The 17858-nt window shown below is 41.3% G+C and overlaps 1 protein-coding gene across 7 annotated transcripts in view; it reads left to right on the forward strand.

Annotated features, from left to right (window-relative positions):
* Positions 1–17858, forward strand: part of stpg2 (sperm-tail PG-rich repeat containing 2) — a 145424-nt gene that overhangs the window by 3375 nt on the left and 124191 nt on the right. For all 7 annotated transcript variants that reach the window (XR_015116450.1, XR_015116449.1, XR_015116448.1 and 4 more), the window contains exons 2-7: positions 474–577; positions 724–891; positions 2366–2533; positions 6959–7074; positions 10180–10291; positions 14622–14729. Coding sequence is in view for 4 of the 7 variants with exons in the window: in XM_086206243.1 (XP_086062369.1) it covers positions 474–577; positions 724–891; positions 2366–2533; positions 6959–7074; positions 10180–10291; positions 14622–14729 (776 nt within the window). In the remaining 3 variants the exon portion in view is untranslated. The remainder of the gene's footprint in view (positions 1–473; positions 578–723; positions 892–2365; positions 2534–6958; positions 7075–10179; positions 10292–14621; positions 14730–17858) is intronic.

Genomic DNA, 17858 nt, shown 5'->3' on the forward strand with positions numbered 1-17858 from the left:
TAGTTTAAAGTGCTTTGGTTAGCCAAAGTGAAGCAACAATCGACTACAAACTACTTTAAGATAAGCTTAAGTACCGTGTTTGAAACTTTAAATATTTTAAAACTTAGTGTAACTTAGGTAGAATTATTAATTAGTCATCATCAGTGGTGGAAAAGTCATTAATCTCTTTGACTTTGGGAAATACTTTGAGCGAAAAGGTGAGCTACTTTAAAATTTGAAACCTGACAACTTCAAGAGGAGATAATCAGAGGCAACACAGCTACAACACACGACTTGATGAAAGTGTGCTTCTGATTCCAGGAAACAATATGAAATACATATAATCTTTCAATTAAGTACAGATTTAAAACGGAATAATTTCGCTTTTTTTTACCAGAGAACTATTTCACATGGACACTCTTATTTTACTGAAGTAAAGAAACTGTAATTCTTCTGGCTCTGTCTGTATTAGATGTTATACTCTTCCCTCCTAGATGGCTACGCTCCTTTCCTGTCCTTGACCAACAGACCATCAATGATCAGTGAGACCTGTAGAGAGGTACCAGGACCTGGACAGTACTATTCCTCACCAGTAAAGGTACTGTGTGAACCAGAGCTTTACCTGCACACAGGTCAGCTGGCCTGTTGGTCATCGACAAGATGCAGTTTACAGTTTGTGGGTCGTTTTTGTCAAGATGTTCCCTGAGCCGAAAATATACACTTTAATCTGCTTCATTTTTTCAGTTAAACATTCATGGTGGCTGCAGTCTTCAGAACCGTTCTGAGCGTTTTGAGAAGATAGTGTCAGAAGTTCCAAGTCCTGGGGCCTACAATGTGCTGCCTGTCTCAGGAAACAAGTTCAGAGCACGGATGGCTGATGCTGGACAGCCTGGGACGTTTGGCAGGAAAAAGGTAGACATATGGGCAAGTGAGGGTAGAGTAAATCAGCATCATGTCTCTTGTATATCTGAACAATATATTTGGTAATAGGATATTCAGTAGAACAAAGTAAGATAGTTATTGAGATTTTTTTTTTTTTCAATTGGTTAATATTTTTTCAATTTCATATGGTCTTAAATGTCTCTCATCACAGGTGGGAGTTCATCTTTGGCCTCCCTTCAACCATGGCAGTCATGTACCATACAAACTCGATTCAGAACTTCTGTTTTCACAAAAACATGCTAGATTCTCCTCTGTAATGCGATGGTCTGTGTGTGTGTGTCATTTGTCAAATAGAGGCTATGAATAGCAGTGCCTCCTCCAAATGTGGTGACTGCCAATACTTGCAGACAGTACCTTGCCAGCACCTTAACACTAATCTGAGTCAAAACTGTTTCTTCCCTGCTGTTTTTATTAAAAGAACACCATCTGCTGTAGTTGCTGTGATATTAATGAAATCAGTATTTAGTCATTTGAACATCCCATGCCATGAGAAAAACAATGTTGTTAAATGTAAAGGTGTTACTTGTACATTGTACAACATCATTCTTCATATATGTGCATCAACAGGATGATATGCACAGTGAACATGAGCTCTGTTTTTAGTTTGTGCAATTCTTTAAGGCTCAGAAATATTTGACATTTTTTGAGGTGTCCAGGAACAAGTTCTAGCTACCGCTAATGGAACAAATACAATAGTGTTTGATTTGATTCCTCAGGTGTTATGAGAGTACAAGACAAACCACTTGCAGTTTAAAGCAAGCAAATTCAGAAATTTGCCACTTGGAATATGAAACATGAAGATGATACGTAGATTTTTGGTTAACTTGTCCACTGGCTTCCTTAGCAGTGAGCTTTGTGCAGATGATACTGCATTGTTCTCTCTACCAGGTGTGTTACATCTTGTCTTTGAGTACACACAGGTAGATAAAGCTTTGAGTTCATCCTCGCCTCTGGGTTTTTACCTCGTCTACATCAATAAAAATGACTGAATTCAAAGCATTTACACATTCAACTTTGGACCTGGTCACAGAGGGACTCTTTGTGGAGTTAAGGATTTTTTTTTTCAAGCTTTAATTATCTGTGTAATATGCACACACGCACACACACACACACACACACACACACACACACACACACACACACCCCTACTGAAGTTTGAATGTACGCTCAATAGAGGTGTTCTTTTGTGCATGAATGTGTACTTTTATTTGTGTGTTTCTGAGTGTGCTTCTGTCTTCCTCTCTTTTTCATCCTCCCTTCTCTCTCGTCTCCTGCCTCCTCTCTTTTCTCCTTCCCTCTCTTTCTCCATATTTTTCTCAGTATCATATTAATTGGCCCCAGGCAGCGCTCCACTGCATCGTAAGCCGGGGCATCCTTGACATCGCAAATGTTGACTTCTCTCCCTACTTTCCTTGTCTCTCTGCTGCTTCCTCTCCTTGCCCAGTGGCATCAGGCTAAAAGTCTTGGGCTGGATCGACGGTCAGATATCCCATCCATTCCTTCCCCAGGCCAGGCCTATGGCTACGAGGAGGACGCCCTGGGTGTGTTGTGCAAACAGCAGGCTCCACCAAGGGACACAACCCTGGGGCCAGCCTACTACAATCCATTGCTTGTAAGGATGCGCAAACACACACACACACACACACACACACACACCCAACATCCATCAGAAAATATGAAGTGTTCATTTGTGCATGCATGTGTGCTTTCATTAGTCTGTGCGAGTGTGTGTGTCTGAGTGTACTTATTTTGCCTGTGAGGCGAGGTCCATTAGTGTTAGACAGATCTGATGCACTGCTGAACCCCCATCCCACCCCACCCCACCCCACCCCACCCTATTCAGCTGGCCCAAAACCCATTTCCATAACTAATGAATGCAGCTCCACTTTGAAAACGCCACAGTGCACCAGTGCTCATCCATTTTACATGCCAACAAAGAGACACACATTAGTAATTATTCTTCAAACTATATTACAATATTCACTTAAACACATGCGCCTGCTGGTCTGGCTCTCAATTAAGTCGTTTCTCATCTGTTAATGACCAGTGGAAGTCATCAGTGTCCTTGAGTGTTTGCAGTGGTTGTGTCAACACACTGGCAAAGACACAGTGGCGCGCGGTGATTTAAAGCTAACAGCGGTGCATCCATCCACAGCTCCTTTCTTCAGTCTCAACTTTGGTTCTACCTTTGATGGTTCAACCTCTGTTTCTGTCCTGCCTTCTGTGTCTATATCTGACACACTTGTTTCTTTAAACTCAAAAGACTTCCGCTGCCCGGCACTCCAGCTGAGTTCAAAAGTGCGGAGAGACAGAATTAGGTGGTTGTGCGAGGATGTGACTTCAGAGCAGTCGGGGCAACCTTTGATTGATAAGACGACAGACAGAAATTAATCCCAGTAACTTTGTCTTCTGTCTGAAAGTTGTGGATAAAACCAAAAGCACCATGAATCTGTGGTTCAAAACTATACTGATGCAACTTTCATCATCAACAGACAAATATTATACAGGATTAATGATATCATTGGTTTGGGCGCATTGTAAGTATTTAGTAAATATGTGAAAATTACTAATTAAATACATCTGCGTACTTGGTCAGAAGCATTTGGCTCGAGATCCTGCACTCTGTGAAGAGCATGCAATATAGAACTATATTCGGCTCATCAATGTTTCTACATTTGTGTATTTCCCTCAGGTTTACCTCCACACTGTCTAATTAATTAAACTTCTATTTTTCAAACTCTTGTTTTAGACTGTTGTATTATTGTAGGTAGAGAATCTTAGCATATCCATTTGTGAAAACCATCCAGGTGTTTTTTTTTTTTTCATTATTCTGCTGAGAGATGACTCGACACAGGTGAAAACACATCTTCCTTGGCAGAGGGAGTCATTAAATGCATGCCAGAGGTTTAGAAGAGCTAGGAGACCAGATTGGTGACAGATAAGTCTGAGTGAGATGTTGGACCTGCTCCTTGGCATACATTCCACAACTCGCTGGAGATCGACTGGGGGGGATGAACACAATTCTCTCAACAAAATATTCTCTCATTTGGTGGTTTGATGAGTGCTGTCTTGTTGCTTCCAAAACTCCCATAAGTGTTAAATTGGTTCTCAACATGGTGTCTGTGAAGACCAGAGCATATGATTCACATCGACTCATCAAATCATTCAGGGATCCCTTGTGCCCTGTGTGAAACGCTCTGTTATTTCTCTACTTATTATGTCCCTTTAGTCGCCAAGTTTTGTTGCAGGATCTAAAGTAAATAGTTCATTATTCATCTGTAAAATACCATGGTATACTGACTTCAAAAAGGTATTGGTCAGTCTCTACAGAGAATCTTTATTTTGTGTGAAGATGTGAGATGCAAGTGTGTGTGCGTATGTGTGTGTGCACAGGCATGTGTGCGTGTGTGTGCGTGCATGTGTTTTTGTTCAAGATCTGAATCCGATTCAGATCCATGCTGTGTGGTATGTTTGTTGAAAGCACACCACAAATCAGCCTGAGGGATCCTGCACAAGCTTTTTATTTTTGGTCAACTTTTTAAAATTCACATTTAAATATTAAATACCCTGCCATTCCCTTTTAACAAAAAAGTATATGTTTAGACCCATTAGCTGGGATTTTGTTTGCTCCCGGACATAAAAATGCAATTTGTGCTTCTGAACTTAGTGCCAGCTGTGATACCATCATATATCTGTCTGCATGCAATGCAGAACCGTTCTGTTTTTCTTTTTAGATTTAAGAATCTGAACATCCTTGTTTCCTTTTCTTCTCTCCTTTAATAGTGTATTGTTCGATCACAGGGAATAGAAGCTTGATCTTGTCCTCCAGTTACTGTTGAAGTTCAGATAAGGAGACAGACGCCATGTGGAGTTAGAAACTTTTTCAGACTCCCTGCCAGACTGTGCTCCTCCTCTCGGAATCTCTCACCAAACAGACACAGACAGTTGGGTCATGAAAAAAAAAAGAGAGAATCTGAGAGGCTTAGATTTTTGATCCAATAAGTTTTTTTTTTTCCTTACATGTTTTTTTAGGTTTAGTGCAGGAGTTTTCAAAAGCGGTGTCAGGGACATGAAGGCAAATTAACTGCAAACCAGACAGTAATATGGAAGCTACACCCACACTGTTTCTCTTTATAATGGTAAGCTAAACCAGTGTTTCTTAACCACTGGTTTGAGGCCCCCGGGTTGGCTACAGTTTTCCTTTAATGGGCTGCGAAATGCTCGCTCAACTCTTTGCGAGGTTATTTCTTTGGTAAAATAGAGTATTCATCCAAAAATATGCTTAAAATGTTCATATATATATATATATATATATATATATATATATATGCCTTCAGGCGAGAGGCGGGGTTCCCCCTGGACAGGTCACCATTCCATCACAGGGCCAACACATATAGACAGACAACCACTCGCTCTCACAGCCACACCTACTGTCAGTTTCGAGCATTGATTAGCCTCGTCCCCAATTGCATGTCTTTGGACTGTGGGAGGAAGCTGGACCTGGAGAGAACCCACACAGGAACAGGGAGAACATGCAGACTCCGCATAGAAAGATCCTGTGCCCGAGCCAGTGCTGGAACCCGGAACCTTCTTGCTGTGAGATGAGAGGTCTGACCACTGCACCACCATGTTAACAATCTCTAATATGTAACGTTTTTCAAGTTGCTGGTGTCATCCAGCGATAGCCACACGTCGCCCAAGCTCCTCCGCAACATTTTCATACAACAAGCCATCCTTCACAGTCCCTTGAGGTGGTTATCCACGGTCCTCTCAACAGTGTTGCTAGCAGCTCCCTGATCTCAGCGGCTCCTAAGGTGCTCATCTCGCTGAAGTGATGATGCGTTGGAAGAGTATTTAGCCCCTTGACAGTCTGTAAGTTTCAAAACAGCAGTTTGCCGCTCTGGCTGCCAGCAGTGTCTGTGTTGACATTCTCGGAGGTGCGTGATGCAGGAGAACTGGTGAGCGTTATGTTTGTGAGTTTGCCTCATCATCGACACCTCCGCCCATGTCACGCCGAGCTGGCACATTGATGGCTTGGATTTACATAGCAATGGAGGGTGCAATAAGTGTACCCGCACAGGAGGAAAAACTGCCCCCCCCATTCAGATTTGTAAATGTGTAGACAAATATGTCAATGTACACCAAGATCTGTGAATGTGTTGACAAATTTGCAAATGCAAGGCATGGATGGGAACTCCAAGTCCTGCTAACACATTGCTATCAAAGTAATACTGTTGTTGTTACTGTTTTTGGTGTTCTTTATGTGTTGTTAGTCTCCAGCTGAGCCTTGATTTTTCTAGCCAGGCTGTAACCACAACAACAATGTTATCTTGGATTATTTCCTCTGCTGTGAACATATTATAGAGCTGAAAAGAACCACCCTCCCCCTGCCTCAAAATCGTGAGTGCACATAGTTACTCACAATTTGGCAGTACTGTGTTGCTAGAAATGCAGTTAGATTTCTGAGTGGGAGCCCAGAAACTGTTGATTTCTGAACATAAAAAGTGCATTGTGGGAAATGTTGTATAACTGCACAGCATATTGGAAATGAGAATTTAATCATGAAACTACAGGATTTTTTAAACGTCTTTTCTTTTAGTGTTTGCAGTTTATGTGGTGTTTTTGAAAAGTCTCACACAAAGTATCTTTAAAACATGTTTAGCTACAGCTAAGCAGCTCATTTCCCCTCGGTTGCTAAGCTGCAGGGTGGAATGTTGCTATCTAAAAGGCCCCGAAGCCGAGGAAAGCAGGCTGTAAAACACAGAGATAAGACAGGACAGAAGGTCTCTAGATCTTGACATACTCTGGCATTTGGCTGAACTTCACATTTCATTCAGCCTCAACTTCATGAGAGAAACCAGATAATTGAGAATGAGTCAATTCTTTTTTTTGGTCATCCATTTATCCTTTTGTTATCATTCTATCCCTCCTCACCACTGCTCTATCATTCTTTCTCCCCTGGCCAATCCTTACATTCACTGACTCCACTCCTCTCCTTTTTGATGTCTGTCTGTTCCCTCTTCTTCTCTTTCTCTAGTCAGAAATGAGTTCTGCACACAAGTACAAAGGTGTCCACTTTGGCAACATGACAGGGAGGAGAGGTGAGGTGACGATGGAGGAGGGACCGGGTCCAGGACAATATTACCCTGAGAAGTGAGTATCACACGTCATGGTACTGTATTAAATCAGTGTATTAATGAAGTATATGAGGATTAGATCATACAGTATAGGTTGCATAATAAGCAAAATGTATGAGTGCATTTTTGGCCTTGGCAGAGGTGGTCATTCTACAGAGTGCTGCACTGGAACTGGCACTGATGGAGGTTTATGTGCTATACTTATTACTTAGTGTGCATTTCTTCAGATGTAAGAAAGTTGCTGTAAAGGTTTCATGTTGCTGTAAAGGTAAGAGGAAGACTTTGGGTTTGCAGATGAGCAGTGTTTATTCCATGACTGTTCTATTCCACCCCCAGCTCGTGTGTGGGGGGAAGTTTTAGAAACACTCTAAAACTTAGAACACCTAATTCTCCAAAACAAACTAGAAACAGTCACTATTGTCTTTTTCACTTGTTCTAAGCTGTATAATGTGTGTATATTGAGGCTTGTTTTGAAAAGTCAGGTGAAATATCTACAACTTACAGTACATACTGTAGGACACTCCAACTGTGCAGATACAGAATGAACATGTTTCTAGGAAATTTTTTGATCTTTTTGATCAAACCCTTTATGCAATTGCAGTACTCTAGCATTTGGAATGACATGATTTGGTCAAAAACATCATGGTGCTTGTTATTGACTTTTAATTATTAGGTTTGGTAGTATGAACAAAAAGATCTTTAAACAAGACAAATTCAACTCCAGCAAAACAAGAAATGGGATGATGAGAGCAACAGGTAGGGTGACATGAGGATCCAACAAGAACTGACTCAGACGACCAAACTAAATTACAAACTAAGAATGACACAACGAGAAACAGGTGGAAGTATGCGAGGGCTGGGAAGGAGCTGATTGGGAAAGAGATGGAAGGAACAGGACTGTGGCTAATGAGGGACAATGAACTGACAAGACAAAGGTGACTAACTCAAAAAGAGTGGGGGTATAAAGCAAACGAAGACACAGGAGATAAGTGATACAAAGTAAGACATGAACTGACTGGAGTCTTAATCAAACCAAACTGCGAACAAGGAAAGACGAAGGTCAAAACGGCTGGATCTACTAAACCAGAGTTAAAAAAAAACAAAACAACTAAAGTCACTAGGCCCCTGACAGTAATGAACCAAAGTATCGGCTAATATGAAACTGAAGTAGCAGACAGCACCCTGAAGGCTGCGCCTGGCTCATGCCTTCATATGTGATGAGCATGTACACAGACACAGGTGTGTAAATAACATGTCTGTGCCCTCTTGAGGTAGAGGGATGCAACATGCTTACCTGGGATTATTGAAACATACACAATAATGACAGAGTACATTTGGACCATCCATCCATTCGTTTTCTACCACTTATTCTGTTAAGGTTCGCGGGGGGCTGGAGCCTCTCCCAGCAACTTTCGGGCGAGAGGCGGGGTTCACCCTGGATGGGTCACCAATCCATTGCAGGGACAACACATATAGACAGACAACCATTCACACTCACATTCACACCTGCGGTCAGTTTAGAGCAGGGGTGTCAAACTGGTCCAGTAAAGGGCCGGTGTGGCTGCAGGTTTTCATTCCAACCAAGCAAAAGCAACACCTGATCCAACCAATGAGCTGTGTGGACACAGCTTGGTTGATTTAAGTAGATTCAGGTGTTGCTGTTGTTCCGTTGGAATGAAAACCTGCAGCCACAGCGGCCCCTTTACTGGACCAGTTTGACACCCCTGATTTAGAGTATCAATCAGCCTCGTCTCCTCTTGATGTCTTTGGACTGTGGGAGGAAGCTGGAGTACCAGAGAGAACCCGCACAGGGAGAACATGGAGACTCCACATAGAAAGATCCCGTGCTTGAGCCAGCTCGAACCTGGATTCTTCATGTTGTGAGGCAATAGTACTAACCACTACACCACCGTGCCGCCTTATATTCGGATCATTTAAGTAGAAATAGTAATTTAACTTGGTAAAATTACGCCAGTAAAAGTACTGGAGTGAAAAGAATATACTAAGTTCTATTTCTTTGTGTTTAAACATATTAAGTTATGTTACTTTAATTATAATGAAAAGACAGTCATGAATTGCTGTGGTACATGTGGAACTCACAGTTGGTAATGTGGCTGCATGCAGGGACTGAGCATCAGTCTCTTGCCTTCCTCTTCAGACTTTGTCTCTCTATATATGCACATCAACTGATTTACTTCTTTTTCAAGGTCATAATTACCATGTTACTGAATTGAACTACACTTGGTAGAGTAGTGCTTTGCTAACTCAAATACATGCGTCCAATTACAACTGATCATCTGATGGGTGTATAATATCCAAATCCACTGTCAGTGCATGTATGTGGAATCAACCCCTTGTCAATTGACATTTTGAAGCATGAAGAGAGACAAAAGCATGATTAAGTTATAGATATTCAAGGGCAGGTTCACTGTTCTTGAGCCCTGACAGAGACTTATTCACCAAACAGTGAAGCAAAATGAAATATTGCTTTGACCCTACATCCAGGATATTATGTTTGACATTTCTTTATTTCTATTGATGGCCGTGGAGGAGGGCCGTTACTAGGGAATTCTTCACTGGTGAGGACACACAAAGCTCGAAAGACCAACAGAAGCAAATGTGTGAAAAAGCACACACACACACACACACACACACACACACAGGTGGACAGACATTCACATACCGACATGAAAATAAAAGATTAAAGAGTCAAAGAATAACAATAACCAACGAAATAAATGAGTATTGAATTTGTTTTAGTTCGTTTTCTGTTCCTAGTTCATTTTTACATATAGTTGATATGGTCCTCATTTGCATACTGTTTATATTTGTGGTGTCTATATTGTATATATTTTGTGTATATTTGTGTACATTGATATTGTATATTTCCTTATGCTTTGATGCCCTAGTTCTGTAGTTCTATGATCCATTTGTTGCCGTAACACCTGAAGTGCCCTTGTCTGTCCTTATCTTATCTCCTGTCTCATAATATATTGTCTCCCCCACTCCTCTTTCACTCTTTACTTTGTTTGTAAACACCCTCGCTGTCTTTCTATTTCTATTCTTTCAGCTTGTTTGTCTGCTTCGTTCTCATTGTTGCCATGTCAATAATCAATTCCAGGTCTCCAGAAACACACTATGAGAACGTGAACCTTCAAAAGGAGCAGCGGGGCAGAGCTGAGCTCATCATCCCTCGCTACCATGAACTGGTGCCTAAACAAGAAGAAAAAAAGGTGAGTAGATGCTTGTGTTGAAGGTCGTTTGTGGTAAAATGAGACAGGCAAGAAACACTGAAAGAAGCATTCATGTAGAAGTATTGGTAAGCGTTGACAGGTGAGGTAATTAGTGGTAGCGAGCAAGCACTGGTTTAAGTAAACAGCCAATTAATGCAGGTGGATATGCTTCCTGCCTCAATCCATAAATTAAATATGCTCACTGTCAGTCACTGGTGTAAGTGGATGTAGAGGCACTGCTAGCATCACACCAGTTTGCTTGCCTTCAGAAATCGCTTTTAATTTGAAAGGCTGTCTGGCATGGACTCTATTAACTAATGTCAACACACTCTGCCCCACAGCCCTGCTAGCTAAAAAGTTATTGGACAGTACAGTCTTTGTCACTGCTCAAATCGGTTATTCTGTGTTGTGGTGTACCTATCTCTTGTCAACACATGCTGACAGGTCAGCTTGTTTCACCCCAGTAGAGATTTATTGTTTCCTGGTAACTTACTGAGGTTATGAGGGTTGATGTAAGCTGTTCATGGCTCTGGAAGACTGAACTGTAAGTTGTTTCAGAAACTTTTGGTTGGCTCTGCAAAGTTAATCAAAAGGAATTGCAATTTGACCTTGTGCAGGAAGGCACAGTAGGATCATAGTGAGTCAAAACACTCTTTTGAATGAAATATTGAGGTGCTTCAGAGATGTCCTGCTTACACATCATCTTCTACAGACTTAAAACCATCCTCAACCCAATATCATTTAAGAGGATGTTGAAAGAAAATGAGTAATAATTTAAAAATTAATTTCCTCAACATTATACAACATGGTGCCAACAAACTTGAAATGTTGCTGTGTTTTTGGGGGGAGGGGTGGGGGATGTGTCTGTCACATAGCAGCATGTTTGCATGGATCTATCGGTTTGAGCTTTAACATAGTAGCGGTACACCTGTCAACCACCGCAAATACATTGTCACCATGTGGGAGATACTGAATCAATTAAAAGATACATAAAATATTTGTGTGTAACAGGCATAACATTCAGTTTTTGTTAGAAGCACTAGATTTAAAGTACAAGGAAACTCTTAACCACATTATGAATAAATCATAGATTGTGTGAACTACTGTTTTCCCCACTGTTACTGAAGCCTTCTACAATGTTTTTTACCATTTAAACACATTTTTATAAATGTAGTTGCAATCATTTCAAAACACTAGTGATGAGACTGTGATGCTCAGATCCAGGAGTATTTTTATTTTTCTGGAGAGGCTGCTGTCCTTAGTCAGTTTAACATCTCGTCCTCAGTCTTCACTGCAGATTAATTGGAATTGTAGCAAGTAATAGATTTGAATGCTGCAAATTAAAAATAAGTCATGATAGAGCATCACGTATTTATGGGGAGAATCATCAAGGTAAGTACTTTGGATTTAGTCTGGATTTAATAAGGCACAGTTGATTAAAGCCAAACTGATTCAACTCCCCTGGCTATCAGTTTATCCATTCACCCATAGAGGGCAGTAGAACACAAGCTTTAATCACAGAGTGCCAACCAAACATATATACATATACAAATACCTCAACCCCCCCCCCCCTCACCCCCATCCCACACACACACACACACATACACACACACACACTGGTATATTGCAGCCAGTTGAGTGGAGGGGAACTACTCACCTGCATATGAACTTGAGTGTGTTAGTAGAGTAATGATTTGTGATGCCTTATTTCTCTGCTCGGTGGGGTGGAGGGGGTGAGTCTGACGTATGTAGAGAGAGAGGTGAAGGCATCCCCGCTGTCAAGGACTCGCGCTTACGCCTTTGTTCTCATCTTCTCTTGTCTTGCACATCTTGCTCTGCCAACTCTTTTAGATTTTAGTTTGTTAGTTTGGATGTTGTCTAAGGTAAAGGAAGTACTACTAATGCTACAGGATGCACATCTCAGTGCACCTCATAGTAGATTCTCACATCTGGTCTCCTTCTACTGCATCTCTCTTTTTTTATTGATATTGATAATAAATGAAGGCTGACCAAAATTTTGTTTTTGTTCCATGCAATAATTTATCCTGTGACTTTGAAACGACAACTTTGCCGCAAGTGTGTGCGTGAGGGTGCGTATTTATGTGCGTGTACTGTATTTGGACCCCCTACCATGATTGCTGCACCTTCATCTGTCATCATTAGTACCTGACACCTCGACTCTGTGCTCTCACACACGCGCGTGCACACACATACACATACACACACACACACACACACACACACGTGCACACATTGACCAGATGGGTCATTACCCGTGGTGGGGACAGTCAGGACAAACACCTTTACTTCCTAGAGATCAGCAGACAGTCTGGCTCTAATGGCTCGGGGCTGCTGGTGTTCCATAGAGTTTAGAGTCTTTCTGTTGGATTTTCCACATTAAATATGCATTCTGACATGGTGAGGGCAACAACTGAGCAAAACACTTTTAGAAACCATTACTGTATATATGCCTGGAATCAGAAGAATAACACTTTGGGTGGTATAATTGTGATGTATGATATGGTGTTCACTGTCGGCTGGTATTCATGATGATGTAAACTCCTTGCTACACCATTACCATGGATGCTGTGCTCACAACACCTGTTATTTTTAGAAAATGCAGAGGCAACACTGCTGCCAAGTTGAAAAAGAAAAAAAAATTCTCATATGCATCAGTTGCTCTAGAAGATCTATCTTAAAAGTAAGTTCTGTTATCATTATAACACTGTTCTGATTTTCACAAGGGGGGGGGGGGGGGTTGTGTGTGTGTGTGTGTGTGTGTGAGTGATTTGTCCAAAAGATGCAGTAAAAGAAAAGAGATACTCAGTTTTACATTTAACCTGATGTGACCTGATAGCATCTCATGTACTTTGTAATTCTCTACATGTTTGAACAGCCTCTTTTATTTAAAAAAAAAAGTCTACACATCCACGCCCAAATCACCTTTTTTTCTTTATTTAGGGCCTGAGCCTGAAGGCACTTCAGGCGAAGACCCTATTATGTTTTTATTTTAATTTTTTTAATTTTTAGAAAACCTTCTCCACAGCCATGGAATATTAAACTGTGTTTTTACCATCTGAGAAGTACAGTATTTGCCATGTTAAGTTTACTCGGTGGAGTGCCCATGTAGGAGTTTCACAGACTTTCCTCGTCAAGCCAAGAAACCACAGAGTAAAACTGTAGTTAGACTTTGTAAATGGCTCAAGCTGTGCATGTTGGGATCCTGAACATTTTTAAAACTTGGGTCTGAGTCTTAAATGACCCAACATAAGGTCCAGTACACACCTGCAAAGGGATTTTCTTGCTGTCAAGCATCTATTTCAGCATATTTTACACTCCAAAATCACTCTCAGTGACAGGTCTACCTACCTATATCAACATATGTTATCATATTCAGAGGACAGCAAGCTTGTTTTTGGCAGGAAGAAACTGTAGTCAATGTTCATGAATAAGTATTGGGCTGGCCTAAGGCATTGCAAGACATTGTCCTGAATTTCACTGTTCCCCTTAAGAAATCCACAGGAATGTTTTACTGCACACCTAGTTCAACCACCTCGGGCCCAAAAAGCTGGTGGGTTTACCGCAAGTCCAAAATTGTCCAGGCTCTGCAGGGAGTGTGGGAATGAATGTGTTTACTCGCTCCTTATTGTGTTGTTAGCTGGTTTGCTATTTACAGTCAGTGACAGAGGAGTGGCCCTACGGGTTGAGAATGAGCCCTGACTACCACACCAAGCAGCCTGGCTGTTTGATGTTACGGTCAATTTGCAGGTGTGAGGCCCCCAGGTTAGTTTGACCTGGATGACCAGGACCCATGTGGTAGGAGATATTGTGACAAAGAACCGTCACTATAGTTGAGAATTCTCTCCATACCAAGGAGCCTTTGTGGTGATTTTATATCTTTTGTACCATGTAGATCTGGGTTCAAGTGTGGGAGGTGTGAACTGCTTGCTCACCCTTTGCTCTACAGCCCCTTCTGTAATGAAGCTATATAGTAGTACTCTGGGCTTGGCACAGTATTTTTTTTCAGATCATACAAAAAGAAGAAATGTATAGTCTCCTGCCTTTTTCTGTCTTGTCTTCACAAAACATATATATATTTCCCTTTTTGTGAGACTCACATAATACCTTGTTTTCTCCCCTGCAAGCTCTATATTTGAGTCAAGAACGTGTAAGAATTTCAGAGAATGAAAAGAAACTTAAACTGTTCCTCTGTATCACTCAGCATCTTGTTTTCCTCAAATTTACATTTCTGAATGACAGACTGAAATGCATCCTAATACTACTATTTCTTTGTATCCCCCCCCCCCCCCCCCCCCCTTTGTCTCATCAGGGAGTTCCTGGTCCGGGCCAGTATCACATCAGAAGTCAGTTTGAGAAGCCTGTTAAGTCCAGTGGCAAAATGCAGATGGTCACATCCCCATTTCTCTCTCAGGCTGAGGTACAGTGCAGATACTTCTGACCAAAGTCAATGATTTGGTCTGATCTGTGTGAAGCCTTTTGAGTGCATTTTGAAGCAAATCAGCTTGTAATGGAAATGTTTGGTCTTTAAAGTATATCACATTCATTTTAAAGCACATTTGAATGTGATTGAACATAAAACGTCCTATTGTTTATTAGGCCTGGCCAAAATCTGCATCTGTTCATATTTGGTCACTTGTGGGCAGCGTAAAGAAAGCTTCAGAAGCTTATTTGTTGAATGCGTAAACTTAACATTGATATCTTAAGGATCACCTAATAAAGTTGAAAGACAATCAGCAGATATGGTGCAACATTAGCATTCTCCAGATGAATCGGTGTAAGTTCAGAAAGATGTTCAGCTACTAAATCTTCCAGATCCCCAGCTTCTGAACCTTCTAGCTCTTTAGCTACTAAAAGCTCATGTATGTTCACCAGTTGTCTGTCTGCTGTTTGGTCCCAGGAAAACAATTTATAGTGGATTTTACTGATTTTTCACAGTAAAAAAACCTGCCTGGTGTAGCAGGGTGTAAGGTTTATTAGAGCACTGAGAGTAAACCGTAAAGTTGTGAGCTATAAATTCAAAACAAAGAGCTCAAATATGCTAAAACTCTGGCTGTTTGTCACTTCAAGTGCCCATAATCTATCTAAAAATGTGGATCAAAACAGTTTCCTGTAAAAAGATGGACTGCAAATATGCACAACTTGCGCAAATGCAACCTAATGAAAATCCCCTTGATTTTTTGACACCTGTAATTACTAATGGTCACGCAGAATTATGGTAGCACATAGATTATTGTCACCTCGACAGTCAAGCAATAATTGATCTATTTTCATTATTCTGAGGGCGACTGGATTCCCATTTTATGCTGCATGCGATGTAAGTCAGCGAATCAGCAGAGCTCACTGAAAGGAGGAGGTTATCTGTGAGAAGTTGGAAGTTGTAGCCTGTCGCCTGCAGCTCTTCATCTGACAGCTCACTGTGGCTGCTCTTTCCTTTTCCATTACTCCCCGCTATATTTCAAACTGATGCGCTGTCAAAAAAATGCTGAAAATGACTGTTGTCTTGTTTGGTAGAAACATTTTTGATGACTGATTGGAGCCAGTCAGTGGTAAACTTGCATTTTGTGATGCTACTTCCCATTAAATGTCAACGGGGGTTTTTCCAGTTAAATGATTTTAATGTGAACCTGTAGCAAAAGATACTTACTGAAATGTAAGTTCAGCCTCCCAAACCAAAACCTGTGATGGAGGCACTGTTGTAGCTCTTGGTCCACTAATTTTTATAGAGCATAGAAGTAATTCAATATATTTTGCGCAAACAATTCCAATATTATTGTAGATTAGTCTTGATTATGCCTGTGGGATGGGTATCGATTTAACTGGCTAAGATAAACAAATTAATGTCCATGAGTTGAAGGGCATTACTCAACATAATGGCTGTACACAGAGAAAACAATCAGACCCCATTGACAAGATCTCTCTGACGCAATCTGGTAGACAAATATATTCAATTTACAATTCTTCAAAGAAGACTGGCTTTCAATATGGAATATTTAAGGTTAAGTTACAAATCCAAGACACTGGGCCGTGGCTTCACTCATTTAATTGATGTTCTGCAAGTGGAGGTTTCTTCAGATGGGGGGTGACGATGAGTTTATTAAGACGCTCAAAGGAGTGAAGATGAAGGATGTGAAAATGTGTAGTTTTACATCTCAGGAATAGCTGAACCCCTCTGTGGCACTGTCTCACAGATTCAGTCCTGTGAAACTGTCTGACTGATATTTTAATTATCACTCTGACACACAAACACAATGTGAGGGTGTATACGCACGCACGCACGCACGCACGCACTCACACACACACACACACACACACACACACACACACACACAAAGCAAAAATGATTCCCTGAAATGATCTTAATGTTGCCAGAAGCATAAACCATTTTACTTGTTACATGGTGAGAGCAACTGATGCAAGATTCAGGGGTTTATTGTGTGTGTGTGTGTGTGTGTGTGTTTACATATGTATGTGCGTATGTCATCGTTTACACTGACCTCATTTCTGTGGCCACATGCTGTGTTAGTGTGTCGACCCTGTGATGCCGTCACGGACACCCACAAGGAACGTCTGTGAACGTGTATGTGTGTGTGTGCACGCGTGCACGTGTGTGAAGTCATCTCCAATAAGGACGATGGTTTTCTTAGATCTTCGTCTCTCTGTGACTCCAGTTCCATCTGACACTGTTATCCTGCGGAGGGCTGTAGAGGAAATGAGAGGAGGGAGGGAGTGAAGGAAGGAGGGAGGCGAAGATAAGAGGAACAGCTGGAATCTTGCAGTTCTTGCCTCACCTCCTCCCTCTGACTTCCCAATTTCCGAATATCAAAGCATCAATCTGACATTTTGCAAGGGAAAAAAAAATCCCTTCGCCCTTGCTGCTTCACTCATGCTTATTTTCCTCCACTTTTGTTTTGTCCCCTCAGTTTCTCCATTAGCCATCATTGTCTCCCTCACAATAAACTTCCTTTGTTTCTTTCAATTGACATTCTACTTTCAGTTCTTCTACCTAAGGTTCTGTCTTTTGTTCATCAATGAGGCAAACCTCTGTTATGGTCCTTTACAATTATACCAACAAAAAAAAATAGTATGAGGACTGTACATTTTCATCCATCTCTATCTTAAGAGTCAATTCAAAAATAAAAGATGCTGTGTATTTTAGGTGAATATAATCAATTTTCATTTTGATGCACTCAGTGCTAAGTATAATGATGAACTTACTTGTTTCATATTGCCTTTTAATTTTCCATCCATCCATTTTCTTCCGTTTATTCTTGTTAAGGGTCACAGGGGAGTGGGGGGGCTGGAGCCTATCCCAGGGGCTACGGGCGGGGTTCACCCTGTCCAGGTTGCCAGTCCATCGCAGGACCAACACATAGAGACAGACTGCCATCCACACTCACAGTCACACCTACAGTCAATTTAGAGTATCAATCAGCCTCGTCCCCTCTTGATGTCTTTGGACTCTGGGAGGAAGTGGGAGTATCCGGAGAGAACCCACGCAGGCACAGGGTGAACATGGAGACTCCCCACAGAAAGATCCCATGCTCAA

The sequence above is a fragment of the Aulostomus chinensis genome, chromosome 6 (assembly GCF_037954235.1).
Source record: "Aulostomus chinensis isolate RoL2024-O1b breed Wild chromosome 6, RoL_Achi_v1.0, whole genome shotgun sequence".
Lineage (NCBI taxonomy): Eukaryota > Metazoa > Chordata > Actinopteri > Syngnathiformes > Aulostomidae > Aulostomus > Aulostomus chinensis.